The 25,780-nt window shown below is 41.8% G+C and overlaps 4 protein-coding genes across 6 annotated transcripts; 2 read left to right on the top strand and 2 right to left on the bottom strand.

Moving 5' to 3' along the window:
• The first annotated feature begins 213 nt into the window (after nt 1–213).
• LOC6564137 (leucine-rich melanocyte differentiation-associated protein) lies at nt 214–1,419 on the top strand. Its single transcript, XM_001989707.3, has 4 exons — nt 214–405; nt 471–707; nt 776–924; nt 983–1,419. The coding sequence occupies exons 1-4, from the start codon at nt 361–363 to the stop codon at nt 1,119–1,121; spliced, it is 570 nt and encodes a 189-aa protein (XP_001989743.2). The 5' UTR covers nt 214–360; the 3' UTR covers nt 1,122–1,419.
• A 295-nt stretch (nt 1,420–1,714) lies between these two features.
• Nucleotides 1,715–5,103, top strand: LOC6564138 (aldehyde dehydrogenase, mitochondrial). Its single transcript, XM_001989708.2, has 6 exons — nt 1,715–1,857; nt 3,403–3,507; nt 3,567–3,667; nt 3,723–4,294; nt 4,357–4,706; nt 4,768–5,103. Exons 1-6 carry the CDS (start codon nt 1,822–1,824, stop codon nt 5,059–5,061), a joined length of 1,458 nt encoding a protein of 485 aa, XP_001989744.1. The 5' UTR covers nt 1,715–1,821; the 3' UTR covers nt 5,062–5,103.
• A 114-nt stretch (nt 5,104–5,217) lies between these two features.
• LOC6564139 lies at nt 5,218–13,372 on the bottom strand. Of its 2 annotated transcripts, none has more exons than XM_001989709.3 (6): nt 12,995–13,372; nt 6,968–7,201; nt 6,725–6,904; nt 6,505–6,646; nt 5,808–5,963; nt 5,218–5,745 (listed from the first exon to the last, which is right to left on the bottom strand). In XM_001989709.3, exons 1-6 carry the CDS (start codon nt 13,098–13,100, stop codon nt 5,334–5,336), a joined length of 1,230 nt encoding a protein of 409 aa, XP_001989745.1. In that variant the 5' UTR covers nt 13,101–13,372; the 3' UTR covers nt 5,218–5,333. The 2 variants fall into 2 exon arrangements, with proteins under 2 accessions (XP_001989745.1, XP_032592781.1); XM_032736890.1 differs by lacking the exon at nt 12,995–13,372 and adding an exon at nt 10,216–10,294.
• A 999-nt stretch (nt 13,373–14,371) lies between these two features.
• Nucleotides 14,372–25,085, bottom strand: LOC6564140 (probable Rho GTPase-activating protein CG5521). 2 transcript variants are annotated; one of them, XM_032736860.2, is made up of 7 exons: nt 24,506–25,085; nt 22,592–22,702; nt 22,270–22,287; nt 21,377–21,548; nt 16,099–21,309; nt 15,695–15,891; nt 14,372–15,622 (listed from the first exon to the last, which is right to left on the bottom strand). In XM_032736860.2, the coding sequence occupies exons 1-7, from the start codon at nt 24,609–24,611 to the stop codon at nt 15,354–15,356; spliced, it is 6,084 nt and encodes a 2,027-aa protein (XP_032592751.1). In that variant the 5' UTR covers nt 24,612–25,085; the 3' UTR covers nt 14,372–15,353. The 2 variants fall into 2 exon arrangements, with proteins under 2 accessions (XP_032592751.1, XP_001989746.1); XM_001989710.3 differs by lacking the exon at nt 22,270–22,287.
• Between the last annotated feature and the right edge of the window lie 695 nt (nt 25,086–25,780).

The raw sequence follows: 25,780 nt of genomic DNA, 5'->3' as shown, positions 1-25,780 counted from the left end.
ATTGATAACATTATTTGTGCATTCAAAGCCTATTCAAAGTTAATGCTTGCTGCGTGTAAGCGAGGTAATTATCCAGGTCGAGCACTGGCGCCATCTACAAGTCGTGCCTAGCAAGATATCGCAACTCAGCTGTTAGCTCGTCTATCACTAGAGCAAGTTCAGCGCAAAAAGCTTCGCCTGAAGCGCCAGCGAACAAACAAGAAGAAGCCAAACAGAGCAAAAACGAAAGCTAAGAAAAAAATAAAAATAAATAACAAAATTAAACGTAGATTGTGAAACCAAACCACAAATGCGAACAGTTATCAACTGCAATTCAACTCGAGAAGATCAACTGATCAAACTAAAGCGTAGAAAGTGGAAATGAAAATGGAAGAATTATTTGATGACGACGGCTACAGCGACAAGGTGAGAAATGAATACCTGAAGCAGAAGCTAATCTCGTTAAAAACAAGAAAAATTATTTTTTGCAGCTGATATTGGTGCAACAGAATTTGCGTACGATGCCCACACAAATTGTGCAACGCTATGCAGATAGCGCTGAGCATTTGGATTTGAGTCACAACTGCCTCAAGGATCTGTCCTGGCTGGCGGAGTTCGAGCAGCTGCGCTATCTAGTGTTGGACAGCAACCGTTTGCACGAGTCACAGTTGCGCACAGTGAAAACGCCGCTGCCTCAGCTGGAGGTGCTCATGTTGAACAAAAATGAGGTTCATTGAATTGAAAGCGCCCCGTGCTCTGTTATCGGCTATTGAAAGTATTTCAATTCAATTTGCAGTTCAGGGATCTGAGAACAACGATAATGCTTATCAGACGGCACTTTCCCAATCTACAATATCTAAGCCTGCACGGAAATCCCATTTGCCCGGATGGCCTCAATTTGCAACCCTTTTCCAGTTACTTACAATACGACTACAAATATTACAGGTATTTCTTTACCATATTTTACTGCTATTTTCTAATTGCATTTTCGTGCATTTTGCAGTAATCTAATTGCGCAATCGTTTAGCAAACTGAAATTTCTGGATCATGGTCTGGTGCAGCGAACCTACGACTATGAGAGTTTTCCAACCGCAAATTATGACAGGACCGACAATACGCTAGTAAAAACAACAAGACTATGAAAATATTCCAACTTGTTACTGCTTTCTAACTTTGTTCAAATCTCATTGGAATTGTATGACAGCCCTCTTTTAAGAAAGCTCAGAATGCTCTTAGCGAAGACACGCACCCATTATATTGAGAAAAGCACACGTCTTATACGTAAATAAATACGCGAAACTGCGCACAAAACAGATGAAATAGTACAAATAAAAAACAATTGTATGCCACTTAGAAGACACCTCGCATTGCCTTACTTATATAAGGAATTAAACCAACTGTTGAAATTGTCAATTTAACAGATAACATATGACATTTGAATTTTTTTGTTTGCAATAATAAAATTCAAATTAAAGTGAAATTCAGGCGAAAATTGAAATATAGGCACACTGATCTGAATCGATGCATAGCCCACAAGCCTTAAATATTACAGGTTATAAATGTGTATGTGCTATTTCGTTATATTGTTCGTCTGCGTTGCCGGCCGGCAAAACAGATAACGAAGGGTAGAAAGTAGAGCGAGTCAGTGATAAACGAGTGTTCAAAGCAAAGTGAACACACATTATCAAAACACACCAAAGTATAAAAAGAATTGAGAAATCGACTGCAACTTTAGTTGACAGCGAACGCTCGAAAAGTCGCCAACAGTTGGAGTCTTCCTTAAGCAGTGCAGCTCTCAGTTAAAACTTCACTCAATTGCAGGTACAGAATTACATATTCAATATGGCAGACTCCAACGCGCAGCCAAAATACACAAAAGTAAGTAAATAAATTGATAAATAACTGTTGTGCTGTAATGCTAATTCCAGTTATAAATAATACGAATATTTGCGAGTGTTGAATTTCAATTATATGACAACAGTTGGCTGCAATCTGTATACACTTATTTATGGTTAGCTTAAAGTTGCATATGTTATAAGCTTTACAGAACAATTTGCTCAACTTTTACAAATTAAATTTTGTTGATTGCCAGTTAAAAAACTTGTTTTTATTGTGTCGCAAATCTGAAGAAATATTCGTATGTGTATGTGTACTTGTGTGATATACATATATACTGATATGAATACATATACCATATGCGTGAAGAGAACGGAATATGTTTAAAGTATTTTATTTATATACATTTCTAGATTGTTGGCCAATCTGTCGTTTTATCAGCTGACAGTTATTAAGATTCATTATACGCATAGATTAGCGGGGACAACAACCTCAATGCGTACATTAATAAAGTAACTAAGTCAATCTAAGTTTATTTGTGGTACGCACAATAAATTTAAGATGTAATAAAATAAAAAACAAGGCAATAATTATGGAATTTCATTATAATTACCTACAAGATTTTTGCTCTGATCGAGATCGTTCTGATAAGAGCATATCATAATCACAATATTAGATTAGTTACGCTCGACTCTAATTGGATTGTGCAAAGTGCAGATAATTTTAAAAGGACGTAAACAACTTGGTGCTGAACAAGCATGAGATTGCACTAATTTAATGATCAGCAAACATGAGATTGCATTCAAATTATTGACGTCCTTTATCAACTAAACTCGTAATTTAATCATTTTTTAGTGAACCGAAGCCACTTTACAAAATTGCCTCAAGCAGAGATAGTTTTTTGTATTGGTATTTGAGATCAGTATTTCATTGACAATACGATTAAATACTTAAGAGTTGCATTCGTCAAACTCGTTTCTGTACAAATCGTGACTCGAATTTGAGTTTCGTTTACGTTGAACAAAACTGTTGCGTGTCTCGCAGCGAATGCAGCTGACAACTTGTTAATTTTAGTTCAATTAAGTACACAATGTGGCTCATAATTAGCAAAAAGCCGGCACAAGGCACACAGATGGCATTAATTATTGACACGCCAGCTACTGCGGGACTACTACACAGATTACGGGAATTGCCAACCATCGCAAAGTGTGTTGAATGGGACAGTTTGACAAGCACTGTGGAAAGGCCAAAGTGCATGTTTATATAACGATCTTTGTAACGAAAAAGCAAATACGTCTTAAAATAATTTGACCATATCTTATTTTTTATCTGCTTCAACTACGATTATTTGGGGAATAAAAAAGTCATAAATTGCCCCCAAATAAACTCTATCAAGGCGCTTGCGTTCCAGATTTATTATTTTTTTATTTATTAATGTTAACCATAAAAACCAACTACAAAATATTCTACAACAATTATCTATTAAATTCTAAAATGTTATTGCAATAATACAACCTTCAGCCACTTTTTGGTTATAAATAGATAATATATTAATAATTGTTTGTTTAATCTGTTCAATATGTGCAGCTCTTTATCAACAATGAATTCGTTGACGCTGTTTCGGGCAAAACCTTTGCCACCCACAATCCAGCGACGGGCAAAGAGATCATACAGGTTGCCGAGGGCAGCAAGGTAAGCAAATGGAACTCTGTTTCTGTGAGTTAATTTCTCAACAAATGTAACCTGTGCAGGCTGATGTAGATCGAGCTGTTGCCGCCGCCAAGAAGGCATTCCATCGTGGCTCCGCCTGGCGTCAGATGAGTCCGCTACAGCGCACCAATCTGATGAACAAGTAGGTGAACTCTGCGTCTGACTTCAAGATACCCATTGTTTGTTTTTTCGTGCAGGCTATGCGAGCTGATGGAGCGCGACAAGAACTTTCTGGCTAGCATTGAGACACAGGACAATGGCAAACCGTTCGCGGAGGCGCTCTTCGATGTGACCATCTCGATAATGACGCTCAAGTATTATGCCGGCTGGACGGACAAGTTCTTTGGCGACACGATTCCCGCTGGCGGTTTCATTGCCATGACGCGCAAGGAACCCGTCGGCGTTGTGGGCCAGATAATACCGTGGAACTATCCGCTGTTGATGTTGTCCTGGAAATGGGGTCCCGCTTTGGCTGTTGGCTGCACCATTGTCATGAAGCCGGCCGAGCAAACACCTCTGACTGCCCTGCACATGGCTGCACTGGCCAAGGAGGCCGGCTTCCCGGCGGGCGTCATAAATGTGATCAATGGCTTTGGACCCACCGCTGGCGCCGCGATCAGTGAGCATCCAGACATTGCAAAAGTGGCGTTCACCGGCTCGGTTGATATTGGTCGCATTATCATGGAGGCGGCAGCCAAGTCGAATCTAAAGCGCGTCTCACTGGAGCTGGGCGGCAAGAGTCCCGTGGTGGTGTTCGAGGATGCGGACAGTAAGTAGAAAAGCAAATAAATATAAATAAATGCAAATATATATAATAATTGCACCTTGTAGTTGACTACGCGGTGGAGACCACCCATGAGGCGCTGTTCTCCAATCACGGCCAGAGCTGCTGTGCCGGCAGTCGCACCTATGTGCACGAGAAAATCTACGACAAGTTTGTGGAGAAGGCCGCCGCCAAGGCCAAGGCACGCAAGGTGGGCAATCCTTTCGAGCAGTCGGTGCTCCAGGGACCGCAAATCGATGAGGAAATGATGACCAAGGTGCTCGGATACATCGAGAGTGGCAAGCAGCAGGGCGCCAAACTGCAGGCGGGTGGCAAGCGTATTGGCGATGTGGGCTATTTCATTGAACCGACTGTCTTCTCGGATGTAAAGGATGACATGCGCATTGCCCAGGAGGAGGTTCGAATTAAAATTGAGGAACAAACCATTGAGCAGTCTCTCAACATTATTTGCATTTTAGATCTTTGGACCCGTTCAGTCCATCTTCAAGTTCAGCTCATTGGAGGAGATTATCGATCGTGCCAATAATGTGCAATATGGTCTGGCTGCTGGCGTCATCACCAATGACATCAATAAGGCAATGAAGTTTGCCAACAACGTCGATGCCGGCTCCGTCTGGATCAATTGCTATGATGCCGTGCTACCACAGACACCATTCGGTGGCTACAAGCACTCCGGCATTGGACGTGAACTGGGCAAGGATGGCCTGGACAACTATTTGGAGAACAAGACCATTACCATGAAACTATTGTAAACAATTTTGTTATTTGTATATGGAATATATTTTTGTATTTTATTTGCACCAGCTGGTTTTACGGTTAGACAATTTCAATTAAACTACTCTATCAATAAATAATCATCAAAAATCAAGTTCACATTCAATTGAAACGAGGCACGAGTTTCTGCTTAGCTTACACTTAAATAATATCATTGAATTTTGTTCGAAATAATATTTTGATGTAGTTTCTGCTTTACACTAAATATATAAAAATAAACCTGAGATTTCTGTAGAGGCACAGTGAAGACCTAAGCCACAGTTGTTAAGTGCATTTGCTGTTGCTGTTCCGTTTGCTGTTGTTCCGGGGCCTTCAGCTCGAGCAGCGGCACAGCTAAATCACTAAGACGCGACTTGGCGCTTTGGTAATCCTCCTCGGATTTGGGTCTCGCCTGCTGCTTGTGCTGTGGGCTCGTCTGCAGCACCTCCGTATAAACTGGCTGAATAGGCTGCATGTGAGCTCGACGGCCATCGAACATATCATCGATGTCAACCAGCTGGAAATCGACGGCAAAGGCACAGCGCAACACCATCACCAGCAGTGCCAAGATCCACAGGGTCATGCTGATCACATAGCTAAACCGGAAGATATCCAGGTACGCATCATGCGAGACACTGTGCTCGTGCATATAGGGTCGCAACACGGCAATTGCATCACCACAGCTAAAAAGTATAATTACTTAATTAATGAACTCATGGCACATTAACACCAAATGTGGACTGACCTAATGGCCAAGGGATTGCTAAGACCCTGACGCAAATTGAGGCACAGGCGCTTCAAGTAAGCATCGGTTAATATCGTATAGCAGGCACTGAGCAGACTCATCAGCGTAAAGATCAAAATCGAAGGCACAACAATGCGCCACGGCTTGGGCAGTACTCTAAAAATTAAATTCATAAAAAAAAGAAAAGTTATTAGTTGAGTTGGTATAGATTTAATAGCCTGGCAGTCAGATCAAGTTATGCAAATTTTTCATGCGATATATAGTTTTTAATTTTTAACAATTTCATGAAATATATATCCTATCTCTATAGGAAGTACGGAAATTAACTCAGACAAATATCATCAATAAATATATAATAATAATAAGTTAGTGATTAACATTTAAAGATGTGAAAGATTTTAAAATAAAAACAACAAAAACCAGTAAAAAGGTTCAAGTCTAGAGACCTCGACTAATCGATCAACACCGCTTTTGATACTGATCAAAAATATATAGTTATATTATGGTGTCGGAGTTGGTTCTTTTTGCACAAAATCATTTCACCCCTTTTACCCATTTTCAATGGGTTTCGAGTATAAAAATTGTGGATACAAGAACAAAAATTACTATAAATGATATTGTGGTCAGAACTGTGTTGCACAAACAGATATTTTTTTTATAAAACTTTATTGTTATATCCTCAATTTGAAATACTAACGATGTTTTCTTGTTGCCCGTTTGGAAGATGATGCACATTGCCGTCCAAATGATGGCCACCACCTCCGAAATCAGCGGAAAGGCGTAGACAAATTGTGCACCAAGTCCGTGACTCCAGCGTGTGGCATGAATATCGATGGATTCTGAAGTAAATCAAATCAAATCAGATTTAGCATGTTTGAAAAGATATCCGTTTCCCCCATCTCGCTGTTTGTACTCACTATTTAGAAACTTTCGATCCGCTTCGGCATTGAACACATTATTGGGTGGTTCGCTTGTGGTTGTTGTTTGTTGCAGTGCATTCAACTTCGGTTCGTGATCGCTGATAAGATGCGTCAGTCGCAGATCACTTTCTTTTGGCTCATAGATATGTGCGATTTTGTATTTTGACTTTTGTGTTGCTAATTATCAAGGATACAAATTGTTAACTATGATACTTAGCCAGAAATCGAAATTAGACTTACGGCTTTCGATCTCCGGCGATTGCAGTGCTTCTTTCGAGACATACAAAAGCTGTCCCACTTTTTCAAAATACTTATTGCCAATTTCGTTGCTTCTATTATCGATGTGGTCGCGTTCCTTAAACATAATTTTGGCACTGATGAATCCATCGTAGAAATCACCGGACAACAAGTGCAATGAAACGCTCCAGATAATGGAGAAAGTGGCCACAAGCACCATGAGACATATTACTATATCTGTAAGAATTGAGGAATGTAAATAAGACAAATAAAATTAGTAAATATATTCTGATTCAGAAAAATTCATTCATTGGTAAATGAGTATCAAGTAAGAAAAGGGTGTCAAACAGGAGTTGGAATCAGAATTGGAACCGCATGGACTTCCCATCTCCCGACTGAATTTTTCTCATAAATTTGACATTTTTTTTAGAATATGACGAAACGGTAGTGTACCGCAATAGTCAAGGTTCCAATACATAACCGAATATATACTTGAATCTTTATCGGAATTTTTATAAATCGGAATCGCAAAGTAAATGTGTTTCGATTTGACACCCTGGATGATAATAATTATGAGAAAAGTAATAACTATTAAAAAGATCTTAGCTATAATAATAGCTATAATAACAATAACACTAATTATAATGTTTATCGCACCTTTAAATTAAAGCTTTCTATAATTTAACTGGCTTTACCAAAACTTGATGATAAATGCAAAAAATATAAATAATTTCAATAACTTAAATGCCGTCAAAAATAATTGTTTATTACAATCACGTCGCCAGACCAAGGCATAAACATTTCAAATAGTTAAACATGGCCAACCACGCATATTGTGTATAAAGATAGTATCCATTAACAATGGCATAGAATAGAATAAAATAGAATAGAATAGAAACTGTGTACAAAATAAGAAGATAAACATAAGAATTGCGTGTAATATTGGGTTTGTTTGTATTACAACTATTTTAAGGCATGGTTTATTTTTGATATCTATATATTTCATATATATATGAATTTTAAGCACACTTGATTAATTGTTGTGTATATGTTTTTGACAAAACATCGCAGCATCTTTTACAGCATTCTACAGACAAAGCTGGAGGCGGCACTCGGGGGCAGAGGCGAGGCTGGTGTTTCTTTGTATACATATACGTAAATTTACTAGAAGACATTGTGAAAACATACGCCGTCGATAAACTAGCATTTGGTTGGCGGGGCTGAGTTTATATTGGAGGCATGATATCATGGCAGATGTTGAATGGCTTGGTTAACGAGCCACGAACGCAATAACAACAACAGCAACAATAACAACAAACATTTGCCGATGACGTCGAAATTTGCGACGGACCTGCCCAATAAAATCCATTCCAATTGATGCTTAAATTCAGTCATGCCGAGTTCAAGCAAATTGTAAAATGTTGGGGAAAATTAATTTTAATAAATGAATTTTTCGCAAAGCAAAATGAGAAATGCATTGTGCCAAAAGTCAACAAACAAATATTCGAGTTGAAATATTTTCCATCATAAAAGTCGGGATATAAATACGATGATTTCTTTTTTCCTGTTCGGTTGACTAAAAGTAGAAAATTACTTGAGATCTTTATTGGCTGCTGCCATTTTAATGATTTGCAAGGACTAATTATGGACAGACACTCTTCACACGTTGCACACACGAATTGAGCGAACAAATGAATAATGACTAATGAATTATAAACGTTTTCATGCACTAGTGAACGCATAAGCTACAAATTTTTTAAATAGTAATAAATGCTGGTTTATTTATATTCCTAAGCGAGTCTCACTTATGCGGTATTTATATATATATATATATATATATATTTGTTGTATTATATGGCGATTTATTCTGAGAGTTGCATGGGGCATGGAGCACTTGAGAGCCGCAGCAACAACACAATGACATCATACCCCATCTCCAACTGTGCCAGAAACGCCAAAGCGTTAATAGACACAGCGCCATTGGGCCATTGTTCTGCCACTAAGAGACTGCCCCTCAACTGTGCCGCTGTTGTTGCGGGGGGTAAGGGAAAGGGCAATGCGAAACTAGTGAAAATGCTAGCCTAGAGTGTCATTAGCGCTGCCGACAACTACTATATTTGGTCAGTCAAATTGCCGATTTGTGTAACTGAATATGGCTCCAGGGGCAGCGGCACTTTTGGCTGATGGCGTAATATTCTGAAGCATCGAGCGAGTTATAAATAAATATTACGGCTTGAAACTTGATATGAAGCTAGCAGAATTCGAATCGAGTGGCAAATGAGTGTTCAATGTTACTTGTAAATACTTTAATCTACTGAATTCCAGATATCCCAGCTGTATGTCAGAGTAATAACTATATGTAAACAATAGTTTTCGCTTTGGCAGATTATTTAGCTCATATAATTTACCTTAAAGCCATTTGAAATTTAGTTTACAATTTAAGCTCAGTTAACATTTACTATATTCAATTTCTCGCGGAAGTTGTTTGTTTTTAGCTATTTGTTGATGCCATTGAAAATGAACCACATGGCGTATGCGCATTCCTTTATGAACTGCGCCCACTCACAGCACTTGTGTATAAAACTCCACAAGGCAATTGTTTATTAATATTTCAGCAAACACAAACAGTCAATTATCGGAACAATCCCTAAGTAAAAAAAAAAACAATTATTCAGTGGCCAATTAGCGAGTAGCAAGCAATGCAAATTAACACATTTTCAAAACCCTTTAGCCATTTTAGCACATTAAAACGTTTTCTATCGCACATATAATGGCAATTACATTTATGGCAAATATTACAGTTAATATAATTCGTAATTATATTATAAAAGTAATGTTTACAATCAAATTTGTTGATTTCAGTCAAAGAAAACTGAATATCGTCTTTTGTGTCTTGGCCTTGGCCACTGTCAGAGTCATTCATCAAAATTGTGCAAAACATTATTGATGAAAGACGCATGCCACACAAACGCTGACAGACGACAGACAGACAGATTGTTGGACAGCCAACATGTTGCCCTAATTGATAAAAATATTTTTGCTGTCAACACGATATCTAATTGGGGGCCAGCTTCTGTAAAATTCAATTAGCATTGTCAACCTCACATATATAGAATTCGAATTTTGTTTGGCCAGTTCAGTCGAAGGTTGTTATTTATTTGTCCAAAGGCCCTTTGCTGACCGAGAAACAATAGATTTAAATTTCATAACAAGAATAGAAAATGTATGCTAGAAATAAGGAATAAACATACGGTTCAACAAGCGTATATCGCCAGTTGTCAGCTTTCCCTGTTTGTATTTTTTTATCAGCTCCATTGTCGCATATTTTGTTAAATTGTATTTTTGCGTTTTTTTTTTTGTAGGATTCGTTGATTTTCGCGGAAATGCAGATAAATAAATACCACTTGTGGCGAATTAGAATATATTTTTAGCACACTTTCACTCACACATTATTCTTTTTTTCAACAATTATTTACATTATTGGTTTATTTATGGAAGTACAATTTATGTTGGGTTTCCATCAAGTGTTCTTGTTTTTCTTATCGAGGCGCCAGAATTTATATGTTTAGCGATTGTAAAGTTTAATGGTTTTTTTTACGACTTGCTGATTAAGCTTTTAACAAGATACTAAGAACTTTGTGTGCTGATGGTAAGAAATAAACGCAATAGTCAAAAATAATGTGAAACTTGTGCTCGTTCGATTTTACATTCAATAAAGCGGAACAAATAAGAAATCAGTCGACCGCAAAAATGAAATAATAGGAGAAAATTTAATAGTTTGGATGGTAAATACCAACTCAAAAAGAAACGAGTTTGTTGATTTTACTAATATTTGTATGGATTTGAATTTGTTTGGCATATTACGTATACGTCACTACGAAAATTAACACCTATTGTTAATCTTTCTTTTTTTTAAGGAACTACACTGACTGTGTACGCTAGCGTGTTGTACGGGTATAAAAATAGAACTTTCTGTGGCAAGACTCAAACTCCCGCAATACACTCCGAACCGGCTGAACCACAGTTCACGGTCACGCCCAAAAGGCAGTTTCATTGAATATTTATGTTATTTTCACTATTGTTCTATCTAACATTTGCATAGAAGCGCTCAAGCGTTGGAAAACAAAAACAAAACACAAAACAAACCAAACCGATTGCCGAATTAGTATGTAGCAGGAATCTCTCTCTCTCTCTCTCTATTTATCTCTCTCTCTCTCGCATAACACGCACCGATATCGAACCAAAGCCAACCGCAGCTGCTCAGACACTGAGGCGGCGGCAGAATTTGATTTTGCTGGCCAAACATATATTTCCAGTATTTTATTATTTGCTCTCTACTGAGGCAGCGACTGAGCAGAAATAAAGATATTTACAAAAAGAGAGAGAGAGAGAGAGAGAGAGAGAAAGAGAGCGAAAAGTAGCGAGTTTCTTGTGTTTTGTTTTGATTTTGACAAGTTTGCAACTGGTTATTCAAGTTGCTGTGTTCGCTTTTCTGTTTTGTTTTGATTTTGTTTCGCATTTGTTTTTCTGTTATTTCTTCCATATCTTGTTGTTTGTTGTTTGTATTGTTCTCGACTTTTGGCAGCATAATTTTATGAACTTCTGCCGATTAGCTCAAGGGAAACAAGATATGGTACACATGTGTAATATGTGTTATATATCACATTCAAATCAGAGAATTATATATTTTGTTGGGTTGTCCTTCAGCGTGTTTCCTCTTATGGAATAATGTTCTTTAAAATCGGTCCGGTTTAGTTGTTTTCTGGTTATGCAATTATCGGCGATGACCTTGAAAACGAAAGCCGCTTTCAGGGCTCAAGGTGAGCTTAATTAACAACCACAATGCCCCAAGAAGTTGCCACATTATGTGTGTGTGTGTGTGTTTGTTTGAAAGGAATATGTATTTAAATCGCGTGCTTGGCAGGCATCTAGTTTTCGCTCAACACAAACTTCATCTATATGCCTCAAAAAAATGTACCATCTGTTTTCATTCGTGTGCTTTTTGGGGGAATAAAATGCTAATTTAACAACTTAATCTAATCATATACACTTTGCTTAACCCGTTCTCAAGCAATGTGAGAAATATAAATATATTTGTTCAATGATAAGAACTTTAAAGGATTCTTTAATCCTTGTAATGATTTGTGACTTGACATTTCTCAGGATAAACATGTTTAATTTATAGCAGTCAAGTTCAGTCAAGGAAGACTTTCAAACATAAGCTGTAGTAGTTTATTATGTATTCAATTCTATAATGATAACTAGTTTTGTCCGGAGTTTGCGAAGTTCATTTATATTTATATATCGTTCCATTGTTCCATCATCATGTTAGCATTCAATATCTTATTTAAATAAATTCCATACGATGAGCTCATTTGCGAGCACTTTTATGATCTGTAATCTTTGCAGGAGCTATTACACATTTGTACAAAACCAATATTTGTTTTTCGGTTCACTAATGGAAATTTCGAAGAAAAAGATCCATATTTATATTTTAATTTTTGCTTTTGATTTTTTTTTCCACATGTGAAAATGAAAACGTAGTTTTTGTGTGTTCCCTGTTTAAATTGGCGATGACGTTGTCCGCTTATGCAAATTAGCAATCGCTGCCACAACACAGAGCCGCCTTTGATGTGACGTTTCTTGAATTTATTACAACGTTACAGGCAATCGACATAGATATATTTACAGATAAAAAACTAAACAAATAAGGGGGGTAAATATGTGGATGGTAATCAATTATATTGCTAATGCCACAGCTGAAGGACAAAAGCTGAGTTGACGCAATCAACAATTACAATTTAACAACAACAAAGCATAAAACTTGAAACAACCATTTTTTTTTTAGGTAAAAAAATATATTTAACTAAACGTTTCAATTGAGAATCGAATGAAATTTACTAGACTTAAAGTATTTATTTATTAACAAGTTCACCATTCAATTTAAGCTTAACTTATAATTGATAATTCTTAATAAACTGAAACCCAGCCAAGTTATCATCTCTTTAATTTTAGTTAAAAGTTACTTACATTCACAGCGCATCACCTCGCGATGCGCCTCTTTGGTGAGCATCTGCAAGCTTTCGCCAATTTGGCGTATCCTTTGCGGCGTACTCTTTAGCGTGTTTACCGTCATTCTCTGTCCGATGTGGCCTCAGATATAGTAAGGCTTGCCAAGGCATAATTCCCAGATTGATGCTCCAATTGCCAGTTGCCAATTGCCCTCTACATGAGGCACACAATTAACAATATGGCAATGCAAAAACTTAACACTTGACTGCGCATTTCCAAAGTGTGTCAAAATTTGTTAAGACGATAATTATTCGATGCACCAGTAGTATTAGCTCAGAGACGAGAAGAGAATTAGAAGCGAGCGCGTTCAAACGAAGCGAATGCTCGAATAGAACTAAGCGCAATCCAAGAAGCGACACAATCGACTACGAAAACACGACTAGCAATGCGTCTCTGTGTGTGTGTGTGTGTGTGTGTGTGTGTAACAAATTTAAATTTGGTGGCGTCACTAGCCGGTGGTAAGAAACTGAGCATAGATCCCAGTCAGCCAGCCAGCCAGCCAGCCAGTCAAGCAAGGCAGCCAGCCAGTCAGTTAGTCAGTCAGACTGTCTACATTCTTTTGGCAAAGCAGCTGTCTATGAACTATGTGTGTACGTGTGTGTGTGTGTGTGTGTATGTGTTAGCCACAATTCACCCCTAATTGTAGGTCCTGCACGCAGCGATGGCAATGACCGACCCAGTCTTCGTTTTGGGACACCTGAAAACAAATAAATGTACGACTTGCATTGGGATTACCTTTTCAGCGTTGCGTGCCCAACTGAGTTAACGGTTAATTAGTATAAAAGTACAGGCCCCTAAATGTAACACCTGGCGTCCAACTTTTTTGGGGTGTGACATTAGATATATAGGAAATGTTGTCAATGGTGAACTCACTCAATTTGAATTGAATTGCATTTATTGTTTTATGAAAAATACTCGTTTGTTTCTTAAATAAATTAGTATCGTATATAGTAGAATATAGTTGTTTGTATATATATATAATATGCACGTACTTGGTGTTAGTTACAAAAACATTTGTCGCTCGCAATTTGTTGCTTAATTTTGTACGAATTTATTGGTTTTGTATACAAAAAAGTCTTACACACATAGGTAATTGCTAAATATTATTGGTGTTAATTAGACTAAAAGTTCATAAAACATTTGTGCAACAAAAACGCATTGCAATTAACTTCTTTTTTTACTTGCCCCATAATATAAATAAATATAAAATTAACGTATATATATAAATATATATATAGCGTATATATAAATTTGATCAATTTGTTGAAATTATTTGCTAAACAATACAAAATGAAGGCTCACATTTCTTATTAAATCATTTAACAATTTGTTTGCTTCTGTTGCTGTTGTTATTGTTGCAAATATATAATTACATATAATTAAAACACGATTGCTTGAACAATATTCGTAGATAATTGGATCGACAGGACACAAGGATTGCCCACGATTCTTAGTTTTTGAATACTTACAGCTAGATTGTCTATACATAGAGCTCGATTACGTAATACTACTAGTAAATGTTTATGCTTATTGGGCAGATTTAACATATATTGTTATTTGGATTTCAGAATTGTAAATTGTATAAATAAATTTTGATTTTGTTTGCATTGTGCACAACACTTATCAACGAATTCTATGAATTTGTATCTCAAAGTATCTTCAAAATTCAATTAAATTAAGTTGAATAATAAAATATTAAAGTGCTAGAAAAAAAAGAATAGAGGGCGTGTGTTAGGCGAATGTTACACAAAATTACAACAGACAAGCGAGTTGAGAATCTATATATATATAAAACTCAAGTTAATTATACATTGTGAAGCTTAATACTAGAATTATGCACTCTTATGGGTAAAAGCTAACAAAAATAAATAATTACAATTTGATTAATTAGTGGACGTAAGTAACATGGAATCGCATTTGAATTTGAATCGAACAATATGATTAATATATATATATAAATACGTAACTTTCGTAATTCCAATGCGTTTTCTTCAATTGGTTGTTGGAATTGTGGCAAATAAATAGTTAAATACAGTGAGTAGTTAGACTAAATAAGCATCGATTGTGAAATAAATTACAATACAAATTAGAAGAAAATAATAATAATAATAGTGATGATAATAATAAACATAACAGGAAACGTGTTTTGCAATACTATTCATTTTCAATAAAACTCCGCAAAGTTGCTTGGCTATTTGAATAGCCGCACCTCTCTGGCTCTGGTCTCTTGCAGCGGGGAATGAGTTGAGTTAGGGGTAGGAATAGTAAGTAGTTGTAGTAGTAGTAACCATGGCCAGCCAGTAGTAGAGCAATTGTTCTATTTGATGCGCCGCAGCGGCAACGTCGGACTCTCGGGCGGTGTGTCGCCACCAGCACTGCCACCCGAACTGCCGCCGATCACAATTTGTTGCAGCGAATGCTTCTTGGTCACACTCTTGAAGGGTGCACCCAGCTTGCGGGGACCGCGTGGCGATGCCGAGGTTATGCTGCTGTTCGAATTGGCCTCCATGGCCGACGTTGACCCAGCCGAAGCGGATGGCGCAATGCCAAGCACTGGCGTCGCATCAATGGATGCCTGCACCCAGCCTGCAAGCAATCAAATAATTTCGATTAGATAAAACTGTTCGAACTGTTTCTTTCAGTGTGCACTCAAATTACCTTTGACGGAGGCACGATTGTGATCGATTAGTGCGGCAGCAAGTGGAGCACCAGCGCTGCTCGCATTTGATTCCCGCAATGTGCTCAAAGTGGACAACGGCATCGGGTTGTAAATGCGACTGGCAAAGTCTTCGAATGTGGTACTCTCCTTGTAGCGCGTCGAGACGCTGTCCAGCGACCGATTGCGCTCCTCATAGCTACAACAAAAGTAAAGCATGAGTAAGCAATGACTTGGACACTTCAAAACAAATAAATAAAACTTAAATTTCTATTTAGGCAAATCTGTGTTAAGGTTACGGACATAAGAAAGCGTATTTAAATGTTGTTTTCTCTTTTTCCGTTTCAATTTGAGTAATTGTGAGTGACTTTCTGGGTTTCTTTCGTGCAATTAAAAGTGGACTTACAATTGCTGGTAGAGCGGCAGGGCGGCGCGCTTGGTGCGGCCCGCATTGATGGCCGTGGCGCGTATAAGGGTGGCCAGGCAGGCACCACTGACGACACTCTCGTTGGCAAGTGGCCCAAACCAGGGCACCTCCGGCTTCCTGTTGACCGTCACACGGAACAGGCCATTGCGCAGCGGATAGACAACGATGAGCACATCGCAGAACTCCGTCGGCAGAATGTCGCGTCTGTAGTCGCGATGATGTTCGCTCCACACGATGTGCACCTCATCGTTGCCCAGATGCCGTGTCTTCAGCAGCATCGCCTCCGATGAGTCGGAGGGCATGCGTGTCGCCACATGGTAGACAACCTCAAGGAAGGGTGTGGCATAATACGGTGCCGTCGCACCACAGCCCTGACGCGGCAAACCGCCCAGAAAACCATTGTGCGTCTCCAGCTCAATTTCCCAGCCGAGTGCTGAGACAAACATTTCGTACATGCTGCTGCCGTTCGTATTCCGCAGAATGCTCGACTTATCCTCCTGCCCGGCGGCCACATAGATGACGGCCATTTTGTGCGTCTCGCGGCACTTTTGCACATCGACGTTGCGCAACTCGCGCAACAATTTCTCGCTGCGCTGCAGCAGATGAGTGCGCGAGCGTCGCTCCCAGCCGGCCAGACCGAGATGGGCGAACAGCAGGCGACAGTATTGGAAGGGCGTCTCGACGCGTCCCTGCAAGCTGCCAGCGCCAGCGCCCGTAAACGAATCAAACGATACGGAGGCGCTGTGCAGCGAACGCTGATCGGGCTGTAGGGATGAACTGGAGCCGGCATGTCGCAGAGCGTGCTGTGCCGTGTGTGCCACATACTCCTGCTCAAGGAGACGCTGGCTGAGTATAACGGATATGGCCTGTGCCTCCTGGGCGCTGCTCAACGGACTGGCACACGGTGCATTCAGCTCCGCAATGCATGGCGGCACACACTCGGGACTCGTGTGACCAATGTACGAGAGCATATCGTCCAGCTGGTCCAAATCGGGTGCCACATCCTTGGCCAGCGGCAGCACGCCCAGCGGTCGATGACGCAACGTGTGTCGTGTGTGCAACTGCACCTCCTGCCCCTTCATCATCGAGTCCATGCCGCCATGAGACACACTTCTCGCCGTCCTCGCCGATGCATCATAGCGTTCGGAGCTGGCTAGCGGTTCACATTTGCGCGGCTCCGAATAGAGTATGGAGGCATCCCAGCATGCCTTCCCATTGAGGTCGCGCATCAGGACACGCACCTGTTTCTCGGCGGTGACCAGGCCAGCTGTGATGCCGCCGCCCGGCAACTTCAGCGTGGGCAGCTCTATGAAACTGGCCACCAGGCCCGTGTTGAGCATAAAAAGCTGCATGTTCTGGGCACTGACCACCGAGGGTAGCTCCATGGAATCGCGACGTTGCAGCTGACTGCCAGCGATGCTGCCACTGTAGATGTCATCCTGCTCCTCCACCATGGAGCTAAGACGCGACGCGCCAATGCCCATGGGAAAGTGTCCCAGATGGGTGACCAGATGCATGGCCACCGCCCGGGCACACAACCGAACCGCCGAGATGCATCCCTGAATCGTTTCCAATGTCTGATAGCTTGCCTCGGGCAAACGCCCATCGCCCTGCAGATCATCGCTGGCAATGTGCATATCGAAATCATCGTCTGCGGTGAGTTTGACGCGTTCGTGACGCGGTGCACCCGATGCCACCTGCAACAGGACGCCCAGCACCTGCAGCACCAGAGTGTCGCCCTGATCGTTGTAGGGCGCCAGCATTATGGCTGCCGGAATGGCCATGCAGAACTCACCGAGGCAGAGCATCAGGGATGTTAGCACCACTTTATCAGCATCCTTCAGTTTGGCCACGTTATGGATCTCGAGCGCCTTGCATAGAGCGGTGATTATCAGTTGCGGCAGACGTTCAATGGCCGCCAATTGGCGTCCGCGTTCCGCGCACAATTTGAGCGCATCGACAGCGATGACGGCGATGGTGTGATGCTTGAATTGCAACGCTTGGAGCAGCACCTGGAGCACTTCGCGTATTCGCGGATGATAGCTGTTGGCTGTGTCCTTGGCCAGTGGCACATCCTTGGGATGTGGCACCGACTGATGGAACGGGGCACGCTGACCCGCCGCCGTCGCCGCCTTGTCGGGACTGCTGGGCTGCGAGAGGCGCAGGAGCAGCCACTGCCCCAGCTGGCAGAGGGCAATGCAGCGCGCCTTGGCGGAGGGCTCACGTCGGGCACAACGCAGCATAATGTTGAGTATGTGATCCTGCAGATCGGGGCATTCCATCAGCTCGAATTTCTGCGGCGTCGGCTGTAGCACCGGACGTGGCAGCAGCATGGCCGGATACGAGAGCAGTGAACCCAATAAAGCGGCCACCTCGGCGCGCGGAGTGCTTCGCGTGACCTCGAGCGAGGTGAGCAGAATGGCGCTGGCATGCACCAGATCCAACAGCAGCAACGTGTGTCCCGGCAGCAACAGGCTGAGCAGACGTGGCCCCTCCAGATGCTTCATAATCGCATAGATCAGATCCCGATCCTCGCCAGTGAGCAGCTGATGCAGTGCATGATAGAACAACGGCAGCTGCTGCATATTAATGGCACCCTGCAGCGCCAAAGCGCTGAGCAGCTGCAGCGCCCACAATTTGCCCTTCTTGAAGGAACGATCCAGGGTGAGGGCACCATAGCACCAGGGTGCCACAACGCCAATCGGTGGCACCAGTGCTGGTGGTGGCGGTGTGCTTTGGTTATCCGTCGAGATGCCCTGATTCTGTTTGATCTTGATCAGATTGTGGGTCATCTCCAGCAGATGCTTGAACACCTGCGCATGCAACTCCGATTTGGGTATGCGATTCACATCGCCCAAGGCGCCCAGCATCCGTTTCCACATGATCGATGTGGAGTCGGGCAGCCAACCAGTAGCAGTGCCGCCCAGCATTATCGAGCGACGCTCCGAGTTGCCATAGTTGCCGCCGGCAACAAAGCTGCCTGAGCTGCCATCCTCGAGGCTGCCCGTGTCCGCAGCGAGGACATCGATGTGCAGCTGGGCATCCTTGATGGAGCCGCCCTCGATGCCGCTGCTAGCCGTCGGCGATGGACTGCGTGAACCGCCACCGGCGCTCTCATTGTCCGGATCCACCTGATCCCCAACCGCATCCGCATAGCCATCCACATCATCGACGGCCAGCTGTGAGCCACGTCGTCGCCGAGTCTTGCGTACGGGCGCCGCCAACGAATCCAGAGAGATTGCGCGTCTCAAATCCTGTGCTGCACTGCCCGACATACTGATGGGCGTCGTCATGACTGTGGCATCTGGTTTGGGTGCCGTAGCGCGTCGCCGACGCATCCGGGAATTGCGTGCCGCCGAGGCGAGGCTGCCCTCGCTGTAGCTGCGGCTCAGCATCGGCGTGAGTGGCACGGGACGCGTGCCGTGTCCAATGACACCACCGTGGGATTGCGAGTGCTGGTGATGGCTGCGATGTGAGTTGGCCTGCAGCAGCGGCGCCTGGCTATTGCTGCCCCCGGAATGGGAGTTCTCATCGGAGCGACTGCTGTTCGATTCGGCAATGCTTTCGCGTTCGCGATGCACATTGTTGCCAGCAGTGTTGGTGGCGTTGGCATTGGAGTTGTTTGCACCGGTGGCCGATCCCTGCCAGACGCTGCCGATGCGCCGCCGCTTGCCACGAGTCTCGGCCACACGATCCAGCGGCAGATCGAGCAGATTGATGCCGTACGTGTAGCGCGAGAAGACGCGTGTCAGTGTCTGAATGGTCTTGTTCCACTCGACGATGAGCTCCTCACGATGCGTCAAGGATTGGAGCACGACGAGAAACTTCTCCCACAGCACCACGTTGACGGGCACATTTGTATGCGCCCGTATCCAGGTGACGATCAGCGTCTGAATGATCGCCGAGCCGAGTATGTAGCCGAGATTGGCGCTCTTTGCGCCACTCGCGGGCGGATTCTGATGCAGGACAATGGACGTCACTTGCAGAAGGACAAGCAACATTTGTTCCCAGGTGCGCGTCTCCATGCGTGTGTTCATCACCATGGTGCGATAGACATTCAACACCTTCTTGCATATCTCCGTCTGCTCCTCCAATGGCGTCGAGCGATAGTCCCGTGAGCGTGTATTGAAACAAATGTTGAGATTGGCGGTGTTCACGAGAAACACATTCGCCGCATTCGTCACAAAGACTTGCAGCACATTCTGCATGCCGGCACGCACCATCTGCTGCTGCTCCTTGGTGCCGCCTTGATGCATGGCACCCACATAGGAGGGTGTCCTCAGCCGTTGGCTACGCGGTGTTCCGCCCGCATTCGATGTGGCATTGGTGGTGGTCAACGGTGAGTATTGCTCATCGTTGGGCTCGAGGAGAAACGGTGGCGGTGTGCTGCCCGTCATCCAATCCCGATAGACAGCGATGGCCGTGCGTATGGCCTCGATTTGTGTTTTCGATGTGAAGTTGAGGAGGAACGCCTGACGATAGACCTCGTGCACAAAATTGATGTTCTCCCGGCTCACATAGAACACATCGCGCACAATGAGTCCCTGCTGGTAGCCAAGGAGCCGGGCATGATCGACACCCTCGATGTGCAGGGCGCAGTCCAGCCGATTGCTGAGCAGCCGTTCGTGCGTGAAGCGTGAGACCCAATTGATGAGGACGACCACACAGGAGGCCATCACCTCCTCCTTCTTGTGGATGGAGCGCATGACGGGCATTTCCAGGCGCGGATTATAGATCGAGGTGCTCGCATCAAAGCTGGGCGAGAACACCGGCAGAAACACATCCTTGAACCGTTGCAGCAGAAAGGCAAACGCTCGATGATCCTTCTGGGCGCGATTGTCGCGCCATCGCAGACACGCCGCCGTTTGCACCATGCTATTGAGCAGCACTTCGAGGCCGTCGCGTGGATCTGGCGGCGCCGATTTCTCGCTCGATGAGGGCGGCAGCAGGGCGACCACCTCGGAGCTTTGCACCGGATGCGAGAAGGCATTGTCGTGGAAAACGGATGCCATGCCACCATCAGCCTTCATATTCGGATGCGATAGAAAATCGGTTGCACTGAATTCCGTATCGGGTCCCACAACGCCTCCCTTCTGTGGCACTATTAATCCGGGTATCAAGTCCGCGTACATGGCATGCACATAGCTGGGCGCATTGTCGCCGAGTGTCTGATACCACAGCAGAAAGTATCTGTCAATTGAAACGGGATTTAGTCGAATCTCAGCTGGCGAAAATGTTAAATCATTCAACAACTCACTTGACACCCTCGCGCCGCAGCTTGGGCGAGTTGCCCAGGTGCAGCAGCTTGGCCATAATGCGACTGAGCGAGTGACACTGCCAGCGACGAGCCAACAGCTCCGGCAGCAGGCACAGTATCTTCTCCAGCAGCCATAGCGAGCCATCCAGTTCCTCGCGATGCGCCTTGTGCACTACGATTGACATGCAATTGTAATTGTATTAAAAAACGTATTTCTTTTACACAAATTCATTACTCCTTTTGCAGGCAATTAAAGAGTCCTACTAAAGCAGGTAAATGCGAGAGTGCAAGAGAGAAAGTGCGAGTGGAGCAGGAGTCGATGAGCAATCTTATTAGATGAGCAGATTTACATGTTCCAATTGTGAAGTTTCGTCAAGAAATCGCTAAATTAAGCTCGAGTCAAACAAAATGCTGTCGAAACGTGACTTTTGAAATTTTGCTTACCAACTTTATCTTTAAATAAAGCTTCTAAATGGAAATGGAAACAGATTTGATAATGAGCTGATGCGTTAATTGTTGTGGGTTCCGATTTACTTTGTCGTCAAGGAAACGCAGAAAACTCTTTCGATTAGATCATATTGCAATTAAGCAAAAAGTTAGTATTTGAACTTGGTAAAGGAAAAGTGAAGACGGCATAGCTCAAGTTATTCAAATGAAAAACCAAATTTCATAAGGAAACGCTAGAATGAAACAGGCAAGCATTCAAAAAGGGAAATGCCAAATATGTATATGAATCAAAGGAAAATGAAAATGAGAAACCGAATGCATCGCAAAATGTGGATGGGTGTGTGGGTGGGGGGGAAATTCGATATCAAAGCAAAGTCGGGAGAATATGTGGATGCTGATGGATTACCCAATGAGTTCAGGTTCAGAGAGTTAACACACAAACTTACCAATGTGAAACGGAAGTTCTGCCGGTAAGGGTATACAAAAGAGAAGGCATAAAAATAGAAGGAAATAATTTTTTGTTTAGCTGTTTAGCTATCTCTGAATAACATAATAAGGGGGACCAAAACATAATTAACATAAGACATTAGAGATAAACGACGATACACAAAAAATAGAAGCAATCATAAATTTTGAAGGCGATTCGCTTTCTTAATTGGTAGACAAAAGTTTAAACAAAAGAATACACAAATAAGTGGAACTATAAAAAGTGTGTGTATAACTTAAATGACTTAAGTGTTACTTATGTACTTGTGTATATTTAATTACCTTTCTGCTTGAGATTGGCCTCGGCCTGAATGAAGGTGTCATAGAGTATAAAATAGACATGACTATAATTCGTCTCGAACAGCGACTTTGACTCCTCATAGTCCACATTATCTGCAAAGAGCAAGAGATACGAATTTATTATTATTATTATTTTGTCATTAAGTTTTTAATATTTGTTGTATGCACGTCTCGTCTCCCAATCCGAGTAATCTCATTCTGCAATTAGCTGATAAGAGCAGCCTGCTTCCTACTTGGGGCAACACGTGACGCAGCGCCCCCATCGATTGGCCAACAAACAGTCAGGCACATGGAAGTACAGTGGTCCCCCAATAATGTCAAACACGTGTGTGATTAAAGCTTAAAATGTAATGACAACATAATATACAATGATATATTTTACACATACATTTTAATAGTCTATAAAAAACAATACGTGGTCAATTCTTGAAATTTACTACATTTAATAAGTAATTGCAATAGATATCTGAAAAATACTGATAACATTTAGTTCTTAGTTACAGTTTTAATAATATGGAGATGTTCACCGTACCCAGACAACGATATCGACTCGATAATTTCCATAATTGTGTGTTCTCTGTCGCTGCAGTCTTTGGTCACAAGAATAACCGCAAATGACGAATGGGCAAAAAACCGCAGATTGACGAGATTTAAAAAATGCGTTGAAAAACAACCATTTGATGAATCAGTGCGAGAGCACTATGAATGTGAAGGGAGAGGAGGACTAGGGGGGGTAAGCCAGCTGCCGGCATTGCTGTCATCAGCGAAACGCTGCAAAACAGAAGAAAGCTAAACGTTGAGAGAAAAGAGTAGGCCAAGAAACCTTTAAAACTGGTTTCACATAGAAGGCCACCAAACGCAAAAAAATACAACGCACGACGCTGAGTTGATGTTGATAATGTTACAAACAATTGGGCAAAAATGAAAAAAGAACTAGCTACATAAGTTTGTGTACAATTGTATGTGTATCTGTGTGTGTGTGTGTGTGTGTGTGTGTGTGTAGCACAAACTGCGTGTAATTTGCCAAGTAACAACAGCAATAACAACAACAGGAATAACAACAACAATCAACAATGGAGTACTGAACGTGCACCTGTTGGGTGGTTTTCGAAATAGCTCCGTTCAATGACACAAAAAGAAAGTTACACAGTGCACCCCGTCTGCCCCTCTGTCCCCTGCCACTGTACATTCATATATTTATATAAATATAATAAATATGTATACAAGTGTGTGTGTGTGCACTTGTATGAATGTATGTGCACATGCATGTATTTGGCTGGTGTTGAAATTGTAGCAGCAAAGTTGCCACTCAGTCAACAGTTGCCGCCAGTTGGTTGGTTAGCTTCGTAATATTTTTTTTTTGTGCCGCGTTTATCATTTGACGTTTTTCACACATTGCGCGCTATTTGCTATTTGCATTTGGATGTGTGTGTGTGTCTGCTTGTATGTTGTATATATGTGTGTGTGTAGTACTTTTTGCATAAATTAATGTGGCCGCCATTTGTTGAGCTATGCTTTTGAGTACATATGTGTGTTATTTGTAGTACTATGATTAACAGTATAGAAATAACAGCAGCAGAAATAGAAGTACCACAAATAGAAGGCATGCATCCGCTTCAGCTTATTAATATGTAAATACAAATGCATATGTGTGTGTGTTTGTTCTGTGGTGCTTCAACAGGAAATAACATTAACTAGATATGTAAAAAAGTAATAAGCAACAAAATTGGTTCATTTGAATGGCAACATTCATGGCTAAAACGCCCACCTGACCAGCTAAAAACCAACCAATAACAACAATCATATATATACAACCCGTTTTCTTGTTTGCATAGTTTATTGTATTATTATTTTTTATATAAATTTGTTAAGAGGCGTTGAATCAATGTACATTACCTAATATGGTGCGCAGGTGTCGCAGGCGGGAGGCCGAATCCTTTTTGCAATCTTGCAGCTTGGCCGTCGACTTTTTGACATCGGCATGCGATTTCTTCGTAAACATTTTTGCACTTTTGCGTTTCTTATACTTAATATTTGCACACAAACATTCTTAAACTAAATTCGTTTGATTTCGCTTAGTTGAACATAAATAAATCCGCACACTCTCGCACACACACACACACACACACACGCACACACACACACATACACACTTTCTTCTCGCACTTTGTCCAGCGGAGCACCCCGGAGAAACTAATTGCAACAACGAGTCGAGCAAAGCAAAGCAGAAATTTATCCGTCCGACCGCAACAAACGTCGAAGCTGACGTTGCCTCTGCTTCTGTTTCTGCTTTTCGCTTGTTTGTTGTAATTTTTCTGTTTTTTTTCTGTGTTGGTTTTATTTTATGTCTACACATTCGCTCGCCCAGCAGCCAATTGCACTGCGGAGTCTCGCAATTATCCGAGCATCTGTATACATTATGATTGTTATAGCAATCGTTTCACTACACATTATTATTAAACATTTTTCGCTGCAGCAAATTTTATTCGCTTTTACGAATTTTAATATTCATCTGCGACGCGACGTTTTGTGTGGACTAAAAGAAATTCGGCCAATCAACCAGGTGGAATGTTATTTAACAGCGTGTCATAAAATGGGCAATAACATTAACATTTACTCTGCTGTTATTAGCAGCGAACAACATTTGATTACAACGCAAACTTTTCTTGTCTTATTTACATAAGCAATTTTATTGACGTTTGATGTCAGTTATTGTTGCAGTATTTACTCGAAATAAGTCTCAACGACTCAATTACAATTATTTAAACACTAACAAGCGCTGCTACTAACTATCGGTTGTTCATTAGGCTATATTAATTTAGTACAACTATCGATAGAAGTTTCTTGTATATTAAATATATTTATAACGGAATCTATTGATTATTATTTAAATTTACTTTGTGTGAAACCCTAATTTCTGAATAAAACTGGATAGTAACATGAACAGTGCGCTGACTAAATTGAACTTAAAAATGCAATAAAACAAGTGAATTTCGAACGTAAATAATAATATGATGAAATGCGTTGAATATCTGTTTAAAATGTAGTAAACTGATAAAAGTGCGGTAGCTTAAAATACTGAAAACACTAGTATTATTTCCACTCTTAAATCGTTGTTAGCAGAAGACTTTACTTTATTTAACTACTTAGCAACCCTGTCACTTGCCATAT

The sequence above is a fragment of the Drosophila grimshawi genome, unplaced genomic scaffold (genome assembly GCF_018153295.1).
Source record: "Drosophila grimshawi isolate 15287-2541.00 unplaced genomic scaffold, ASM1815329v1 contig_311, whole genome shotgun sequence".
Lineage (NCBI taxonomy): Eukaryota > Metazoa > Arthropoda > Insecta > Diptera > Drosophilidae > Drosophila > Drosophila grimshawi.
This window is presented reverse-complemented; position numbering and strand designations above follow the sequence as displayed.

Excerpts from the sequence above, each read along its gene's own strand:
- LOC6564140 (XM_032736860.2), bottom strand. The coding sequence starts at position 24,611 with ATGTTTACGAAGAAATCGCATGCCGATGTCAAAAAGTCGACGGCCAAG. Across the intron at positions 22,703-24,505 it reads ACACCTGCGCACCATATTAG|ATAATGTGGACTATGAGGAG; the intron begins GTAATGTACATT and ends TGCTCTTTGCAG. Across the intron at positions 21,310-21,376 it reads CTGCGGCGCGAGGGTGTCAA|ATACTTTCTGCTGTGGTATC; the intron begins GTGAGTTGTTGA and ends TTCAATTGACAG.
- LOC6564137 (XM_001989707.3), top strand. The coding sequence starts at position 361 with ATGAAAATGGAAGAATTATTTGATGACGACGGCTACAGCGACAAG. Across the intron at positions 406-470 it reads ACGACGGCTACAGCGACAAG|CTGATATTGGTGCAACAGAA; the intron begins GTGAGAAATGAA and ends TATTTTTTGCAG. Across the intron at positions 708-775 it reads TCATGTTGAACAAAAATGAG|TTCAGGGATCTGAGAACAAC; the intron begins GTTCATTGAATT and ends TTCAATTTGCAG.
- LOC6564139 (XM_001989709.3), bottom strand. The coding sequence starts at position 13,100 with ATGACGGTAAACACGCTAAAGAGTACGCCGCAAAGGATACGCCAAATT. Across the intron at positions 7,202-12,994 it reads CGAGGTGATGCGCTGTGAAT|ATATAGTAATATGTCTCATG; the intron begins GTAAGTAACTTT and ends CAATTCTTACAG. Across the intron at positions 5,964-6,504 it reads ACGGGCAACAAGAAAACATC|AGTACTGCCCAAGCCGTGGC; the intron begins GTTAGTATTTCA and ends TTTAATTTTTAG.
- LOC6564138 (XM_001989708.2), top strand. The coding sequence starts at position 1,822 with ATGGCAGACTCCAACGCGCAGCCAAAATACACAAAA. Across the intron at positions 1,858-3,402 it reads CGCAGCCAAAATACACAAAA|CTCTTTATCAACAATGAATT; the intron begins GTAAGTAAATAA and ends CAATATGTGCAG. Across the intron at positions 4,295-4,356 it reads GGTGTTCGAGGATGCGGACA|TTGACTACGCGGTGGAGACC; the intron begins GTAAGTAGAAAA and ends TGCACCTTGTAG.